Raw genomic sequence first — 8,816 nt, forward strand, 5'->3', positions numbered from 1 at the left:
ACCTGTGCTACTTTTGATGTCTTGATTAGCAGAACCTCTTTAATCTTAAATGTCCACAAGTATAGTTGTTAGTTCTAACTGTAGTAAAAAGAATAATCAGAACTACAGTTGAATATGCTAGCTTTTGTTGAAGTAATCACACAGAAAAATCATGGAAAATTGCAGGCAAGTTTCATTTTCAGTCTTCACCTAATGAAACATACAATGTTTGAGACCATTGTAGGCAATCAAGAGACCACTGAACCATGAAAATTTTGAAGATGTAACATTTTTTTTTTGCAGGAAATAGTCATACTGAAATTAGACACTTGGAAACAGTCATATGAGAATTAGCAGTGGCAATGCCCACCGAGCAGCAACAGTTCACCACTACACCCACCAAGACACATTGAGTGTCATCATCTGACAAAAAATAAACATTTTTAATCGCCGTGAGACTGCCGCTTCAGGGACATTTTGTCGAACAACATACCTGCACCAACATGGCGGTAAGCAGCTTCTCATAATGTGGAGGGCGCCGGGGCCAAGTCCGCTCGCCAGTCGCTGCAATATAGGGGATGAGGGCGGTGTCGCTATGGGACCCGTTGCCTTGCAGTCGCAGGTTGACGTCGCACCGCAGCCCGCCACTGTGCGCCTGTGCCCACACCGCGTGCGTACGAACCCGGAGGTGGCGGAGGTAGTGGCAATGGAGGTCTGGAGGGCAGGCCGTGTGTAACACCCAAAAATTTGCCTTCTTTCAAAATAGTTAAATTTGATTTATTTATGTAATTATATGTGCATTTCAAATTTAGGAAATAATTTTTTTATGAAATTAAAAGTAAATATAAGGATAGAAATATGTTGATGCATTCATGCTGCTGCACATTTGTTTTTGTAATGATTAGCTTTGACTAAAATTTGAATTGAATTCAAATTCAGCTTGAAAATGAGTTTGGAAATTTTATTTGGAAAAAGAAAAGGGATTTCTTTCTTTTCTCTCTCCCTTCCTCACTTTCGGCAGGATTGGCCTTTTTCCTTCCCTGCGGCCCGCTCGCCCTCCGCTCTTCCCTTCCTGGGCCGGCCCAGCTCGGCCAGGCGGCCGTTGCCGCGCCTTCGCCCCGCTCTCAGCCGCTAACGGTTCGAGCCCACCTATCGGCGCCGTCCCCCTTCTCCCGCACCGCGCGCGTCAGCCGCAACCGCCGCCCCACGCCCGCTCCTCGCGACGTGGGCACGTCGCCCCGCTCCTCGGTCTTGTTTAAATGGGAACCGAGACGCCCCCCCGCGCGCACCCCTGCTGCCTCCCCGTCTCATTTTCGCATTCGCCAAGCGCACAGGAGCCAAAACCGCCGCATCGGAGAAGCGACGTGAACCGCCGTCCGCCCTTCGCGTGGTCCGCGTCTCCGAGCCACCGTCAACATCAATTTTCCCCGCTGTGAGCTTCTCCGTGCTCCCCTCTTTCTCCCCATGCCCTTAATTCCTTGTTTCACGGCCTCTAGGGCCCTATCCGTGTGCGCCCGATAGCTCCCACCCGCCGGCCATGGCGACCGCCGCCTCAGCCGCGTCCTCCGGCCACCGTATCGGCCTGGCCAAGGGTCCCCTTCACCCCCGCCGTCTCCCGGTGCCCTCGGTTCTTTGAACCGTGGCCCGTAGGCCGAGTTCCGCGCGCGCCGATGACCTCCTCGCCGCCGGCAATGGCTGCACCGCCGCGGCCGCACTGTTCCGGCCAACTCTTTCTCTCTCCCTCCCCTAGATCTAATCCGAGCCGTCCGTTCTTGATCCAACGGCCACCGATGGCCGATACCATTTCGCCCTGGCATAATTGCTTAAGAGACCCTGAGTTTTTCTAAGTCCTAACCCGCAGTCCATAAGACATTTCCAGAGTACGCTTTCCCCTTTTGAAAACGTAAAATACATTGTTTGAGTCGAAAATACGTTTTCGGTATTTACAGAAATGCCATTGCACTGTTTGGCTAATAGAATCATCGTTTTAGCTCCGAATCGACCCGTTCAAATTGCGTTAGTTTCGTAATTTCATAATCTACGTGTTAGTACCACTGTGAATCATGTTTGCAACTTTTAAATTTTGAGATTAGATTTAGTTAAATAAATTGCTATAGGAAATCCTGTTTAAATCATAACTTTCGCGTTTTAGCTCCGTTTTTCGTGAACTTCGCGTTGCTGTGATCATAAAGAGACGTAGATTCTTTTCATAAATATTTTAATTTGTTTTCTAAACTGTTGGTGTACCGTTCTAACTGTAGTATTGTTTGCTTTGCATGAATGTTCATGGAATGTTGTATGTTGCTGTGTTGGTCGTGTTCAGACGGTGAGGAGAACGTTGGTGACCAGGAGTACTTTGACGACCAGTAGGATCAGCAGGAGTTTGCTAACCAAGGCAAGTATAGCATGGGCCTACCTTGATGTCCTATTCACTTTAATCATTCACTCATGTGCATGTGTCTAAATTTGATAATCATAAGGACATCCTAGTTATTGGATGACATGTTTCCTTGACTCCTATGGGTTAATTGCATATGGGTAGATTGCTAGCGCTCTAACTGAACATGGTCTATATAATGGTTAATGGTTCTATGGAACTAAAGGTAAAACATGCTTTATAACAACTGATCCATAGGGCGAAGGAGCAAATGACTTTTGATCATGTTGCTCTCGGCCCTCCATAAGGACTTATCTGTCGGCAAAAGCTGGGACTGATAGTGCAACCGTGAGAGTCATATGGCTCTGACTTTAGCTCAGTAATATGATCTTTTCTAGCTTATTAGAGGTTACCTTTATGGTGCAAAAGGGGCTTGCCACGTTGGGTATAGGGCTGCCTCTGTTCCTATGTGTATAGCCGCGATGGATATGTGCCATAGGAAAGGGGGGTTCCTACATCTGCCTATCGAGGAAACCTAGCGGCCCTAACTTGTTAGAGAAACCTATGAAATGGCTTCATAATGTACCATGCCCGCTCACCTTGGCAGTGACATGGGAGTAATTAACCCGGGCATATGGGAATCACGACTCGCGGTGAATGTGCACCTGCAGAGGGTTACAAACTGTTATAACAGTTGTGCTCACGGTCACGAGCGGCCAGAAAAACTCACAGAATAATTGGTTACTCATTGTGGTTCATTTATGATGGTATACGATGATAATAAGATGCAAATGATTCCGATATCTGATTATGTGGGTATAAATGGGAGCTTAAGCATAACTTGATAATACTTGATAATAAAATCTTGACTTACTAAAAGTGCTAACTGCAGTAAACCAGTGTCATCCTTTTTGAGCTACATAACCCCATGTTATCTTGTTAAGTACGGGAAGTACTTACGCTTGTTTACTTTCTATATTTGGATAAAAATCCCGGATGGGTAACAGATGACAACGTGTATGAGGAGTTTCTAGAGGATTATTAGGCTTGTGGTCAACCAGTTGACCTTCCCTGTGATGGAGTTCTACGAGAGAGTTATCTTTTTATCTTCCGCTGTGTTGTGTAAGACTATGTGATGTTATTAATCTTGATGTAAGATACACCGTGATGATACTTTTTATAATTTATCGACTTATGTGTGTGACTGATCCCTGGGCACACATGAGTTTAGTGCATTCAATTTTATCCTTAAAATTGGGTGTGACACCGTGGGACGACAGCTGCGGCGAAATCCCTGCACGCGGGTTGCATGACGCCACGGCAAAGGCCCGGAGCACAAGACGGGGGGCACCGGCGGCGGCCTCGGCTGCGACGGAAGCCCAGAACGTGGATCGCAGGACGCTGCGCGCCTACGCGGTGAAGGCCTGGAGTGTGGGTCGCGAGGAACCGGCGGCGATGGCTAGGCGCTGGTGAAGATCGGGGGTGCAGGTGGAGACCGCGCGGGATGGGGAGTGAGATCCGAAGCACGGGCGACAGGGAAGCTGATTGGGAGCGTGGTTTCCTTTCTTGTCAGACGGAGCATTCACGCGAGGGAGTTTCCTTTCTGGCCGGACGGAGCCTTCACGCGAGGGAGTTTCCTTTCTTGTCCGCGTCACGCGAGGGCCTCGTAGGATCGCAGGCGTCTGGTAGACCGACGAGCCGAGCGAGGGAGCGGGATCGCACCGGGCAGGACGATGGACCCACAATAAAATGTCGCGCCAAAAAGTGTCAACGTTTTATTCTTTTTAGTCGTAGGAGACATAGTATTATCATGTACTAGCGTCTTGTACATGGGCAGTGACATAGTATTATTCTTGGTTTGTTGTCATGCCGACCAGTACTGGTATTATCAGGAGATGACATGTCAATCAGCTACTAGTACTCTTCTTTCCGGTTGGTTTAATTTTAACTAATTAACGAACAAGACAAGTTGAGCAGGTGGCGGCTTGGAAATGTCAGCAACTAATACTAGTAAAATAGTACTCGTACTTGGGCATTTGTAGGTTTTTTCTATGGGTGCATTGTCGTAGAAACCTGCTTGGAGTTATGTATTGTCGTAGTCGCTGACGTCATCTCGCCCTGGAAGATGGTTCCTAAGGTTCTGGGAATCTAATATGATAGCCGGGGAGGTGATAAATTAGAAGGAAAAAAATGACAGCCCATCCTTCTATATGAAGCATATCTATATTCTTTTCTCAAAGAACATGCTTGTTCTTTTTTCTTTTGAAAACATAGCTAGTCCACATGCAAAATAACAAAGTCAGTACATCCACCCTGCTGCTAGAACAGACACCTCGCCTACCAATGGCCATATAAAATCGATCTGGTGAGGTGGTTGCATTAGAGAGAATCTAATTAGGTGGGTATAGATACATTCCATCAGGAAGGAGATAGTTTTACATGCAAACCAAAGGCACATAAGTCTAAATGAAAGTTGAATGGTGTTAAAGTTACACGAAAGAAAAAGGGGGCGACATGAGCCTTCGTCCTACAACCGAGAAACGAACACCGTACCTTATATTGACTTGCGGTTGAACACCTTTTTTTTGAGCAAAAGGAGGCTACGATTTTGTGCTTTGATTCAAGCACCAAATCAACGGTACACAAACACTAGGTTTGTGGTTTATTTTTGCTAGGCTCCGAAGCATCCATGTGGATCTACGACATTTACCCGGCCTATCGAAACTTGTTTTCTGCTAGACGAGTCTCTATATTTTAAGGAAAAAAAAAAGAATCAGCGGAGACGGTACACCATGAAAATGTATTTGGAATAATATCAATTCAATGAATGTACGTCAGTACATATAGGGTGGCTAATGAGCCAACCGCACAGGCGTGGTACAAACCACAAATCAAGGCTGCCTACTATAATTACAATAGACTAACACTCCCCCGCAGTTTGATCGGGAGCACAGCGAACATTCAGGCTGGACCGAAACTCTTGAAACAAGGAAGTAGGGAGGCCCTTGGTAAAGACGTCGGCGTGCTGGGATGTCGTAGGGACATGAAGGACCCAAACATGAATGAGGGCGACCCTCTCCCGAACAAAGTGGAGATCAATCTCAACATGCTTCGTCCGTTGATGTTGCACCGGGTTGCTGGAGAGATACACAGCACTGGTATTGTCACAGTAGACCAGGGTGGCACGACGAGGCGGGTGGTGAAGCTCATGGAGCAGCTGGCGTAGCCAAGTAGCTTCAGCAATACCATTAGCCACAGCTCGATATTCGGCCTCGGCACTGGACCGGGAGACCGTATGCTGACGCTTGGAGGACCAAGACACCAAGTTATCTCTGAGGAACACTGCGTAACCAGAAGTTGACCGGCGAGTGTCGAGCCAGCCAGCCCAGTCGGCATCCGTATAGACAACGAGCTCAGTAGGTGATGAACGGCGCACGGTCAAGCCAAGGGAGGCAGTGCCCCGTAGGTAGCGCAGAATCCGCTTAAGGGCAGCAAGGTGGGGTTCCCGTGGATCATGCATATAAAGGCAAATCTGCTGAACAGCAAAAGCAATGTCAGGACGGGTGAAAGTCAGATATTGAAGTGCACCAGCCAGGCTGCGGTACTGTGTGGAGTCAGCAACCGGAGGACCATCTGCAGACAATTTGGAGTGCAGGTCGACAGGGGTGCTGCAAGGCTTGCAAGCACTCATCCCGGCGCACTCCAAAATGTCCTGAGTGTACTGCCGCTGAGACAGGAACAACCCATTTGCATAACGTGTCACGGAGATGCCCAGAAAGTGATGAAGCTGGCCCGTGTCTGTCATAGCAAATTCACGCTGGAGAGCTGCAATAATATGTTGGAGAAATCCGGCAGATGAGGCGGTGAGAACAATGTCATCCACATATAGCAGCAAGCAGGCTGTATTTGTTCCTCGGCGATATATGAACAGGGAAGTATCTGACTTGGTCTCAACAAAGCCAAGGGACATGAGGTGAGAGGCGAATCTGTGATGCCAAGCACGAGGAGCCTGCTTCAAACCATATAGGGACTTGTTGAGCCGACAGACAAAATTTGGACGGGAGGAGTCAACAAAACCAGAAGGCTGCACATAGTACACCGTCTCAGTGAGAGTGCCATGTAAGAATGCATTCTTCACATCCAGCTGATGAATAGGCTAGTTCTGAGATAAAGCCAGAGAGAGTACCACCCGAACTGTCGTAGGCTTGACAACTGGACTAAAAGTCTCATCATAATCAATACCTACACACTGTGTGAAGCCCCAGAGAACCCAGCGAGCCTTGTAACAATCAAGGGAGCCATCTACTAGCAGCTTGTGACGGTAAATCCACTTGCCGGTCACAAGATTAACTCCAGGAGGTCGAGGAACAAGACTCCATGTGTCATTGGCCAGAAGGCCATCATACTCAGATTGCATAGCAAAGCGCTAATTGGGGTCTGACAGAGCATCACGAATAGAGCGTGGGAGAGGCGACATGGGCACAACATGGAGGTTGAGACGATCCACGGGCTGTGCGATGCCTGCCTTGCCGCGTGTGTGCATGGAGTGTGCATTGATGACCGAAGGGATGGCGATCGGCCGAATGGCAGCTGTACGGCCGGTTCCGCTGGCAACAACCTGTGCTCTAGCATCAGGGGCAGCAGGACCGATAGCACTGGGGGGCGCCGTGGGGGTGGTATCGCTGGCAGCGACCTGTGTGGGATGCACAGGCGCAGCAGCACCAGTCGGCACGGGCGACGACGTAGAGGGCGCACTGCTGGCAACAGCATGTCCGGGTTGCACAGGGGCAGCAGTGCCAGAGCCTGGTGACCATGGTCTAGGGCTCAGTGATACAGGTGCAGCCTCAGGTGCGGCTGCAGACTCATGTACGGGCAGAGCGCCATGCACAGCATGTGTCGTCGAAGTGATGGAGGGACCTGCATGCACAAAACGAGCTCCAGGGACTGAAGTGGTAAGATCATGATCATCAGTCAAGAAGTCCAGGGCGGAGGACGCCATGGGTGTGGTGGACATGTTGGAGAACGGAAAGAAGGATTCATCAAAAATGACATGTCGAGAAATAAGAATGCGGTTCGACTAGAGCTCAAGACATCGATAGCCTTTGTGGTCCGAGGAGTAGCCGAGAAAGACACATAAGGATGAACGAGGGGCGAGTTTGTGAGGTGCTGTGGAGGATATGTTGGGATAACAAGCACACCCAAGAGGGCTGGGTGGAATAAAGGGCGCTATATGGTGTGGAGAAGGCGAGGGTTTTAGTGGGGAGGCGATTCACAAGATATGTCGCAGTGTGAAGGGCCTCAACCCAATAGGCCAGAGGGAGACTCGCCTGAAACAAAAGGGAATGCAGAATGTTATTAATGGTGCAAAGGGAGCGTTCTGCCTTTCCATTTTGTTGGGAAGTATATGAACACGACATGCGGAGTGCAACACCGTGGGAGAGGAAGAACGTGCGGGCCTGAGAATTATCAAATTCACGACCATTGTCGCACTGGACGCTCTTGATGGTGGTGTCAAATTGTGTGTGAATATATACAAAAAAAATTGGAGAGAGTGGAAAATGTCTCGGATTTGAGGCGGAGCGAAAAAGTCCAAAGGTAGTGTGAACAATCATCAAGAATGACTAGATAATATTTGTATCCCGACACACTAACAATAGGAGATGTCCATAGATCACAGTGTATTAAATCAAAATTATGAGCAGCGCGAGAGCTAGATGAACTGAAAGGCAAACGTGCATGGCGACCAAGTTGGCATGCATGACATATGTGGTCGGTATCATCTTTATTACAAGAAATGACACTGGAACTAATGAGCTTGGACAGAGCGTCACGCCCAAGGTGTCCGAGACGACGATGCCAAAGGGAGGTGGGTGCAACGATGAACGCGGAGGTGCTGGTAGAACTGTTGGAAGGTGCATAGAACGGGTAGAGGTCACCGGAGCTATTGCACCTGGCGATCACGTTCCAGGTGTGCAAATCCTTCACAGAAAGGCCAAAAGGATCAAACTCAATGGAGCAATTATTATCAGTGGTAAAACGACAATGGAAATCAGATTCTTAATAATGTTGGGCGACACCAACACATTTTTAAGAACAAGATTGCGATGTGGTAAAGAAAAAATCTGTGATCCAATGGCAGTGACAGGAAGTAAAGCACCATTGCCCACAATGATAGATGAAGGAGTAAATGGAGATGGTGGGGAGATGGTGGAGAGTTTACCAGCGTCCGCGGTCATGTGGGAACCAGCACCTGAATCGGCGTACCACTCAGGGGAAGGGGCCGGCGAGTTCAGGGTCATGGTGTTGAAGGAGTGCGCAAGGGAGTCCTGATGCCATGACCCGCCTTGTGTAGGGTTCCAGGGTGCTGTAGGGGAGACCTGGTAGCCCGGTGAAGGCGCCTGGAAGGCTGGAGGCGCAGCTCCCCCGTAGAACACGCCATACTGAGGAGGTGGAGCGCCAT

At 48.9% G+C, this 8,816-nt stretch overlaps 2 protein-coding genes across 2 annotated transcripts; both read right to left on the reverse strand.

Moving 5' to 3' along the window:
- Nucleotides 1-5,276: 5,276 nt before the first annotated feature.
- Nucleotides 5,277-6,326, reverse strand: LOC136454968 (uncharacterized mitochondrial protein AtMg00810-like). Its single transcript, XM_066455192.1, has one exon. It carries the CDS (start codon nucleotides 6,324-6,326, stop codon nucleotides 5,277-5,279), a length of 1,050 nt encoding a protein of 349 aa, XP_066311289.1.
- Nucleotides 6,327-6,782: 456 nt separating this feature from the next.
- Nucleotides 6,783-7,355, reverse strand: LOC136454969 (uncharacterized). The gene has a single exon (XM_066455193.1). It carries the CDS (start codon nucleotides 7,353-7,355, stop codon nucleotides 6,783-6,785), a length of 573 nt encoding a protein of 190 aa, XP_066311290.1.
- Between the last annotated feature and the right edge of the window lie 1,461 nt (nucleotides 7,356-8,816).

Source organism: Miscanthus floridulus, chromosome 5 (genome assembly GCF_019320115.1).
Source record: "Miscanthus floridulus cultivar M001 chromosome 5, ASM1932011v1, whole genome shotgun sequence".
Classification (NCBI taxonomy): Eukaryota; Viridiplantae; Streptophyta; class Magnoliopsida; order Poales; family Poaceae; genus Miscanthus; species Miscanthus floridulus.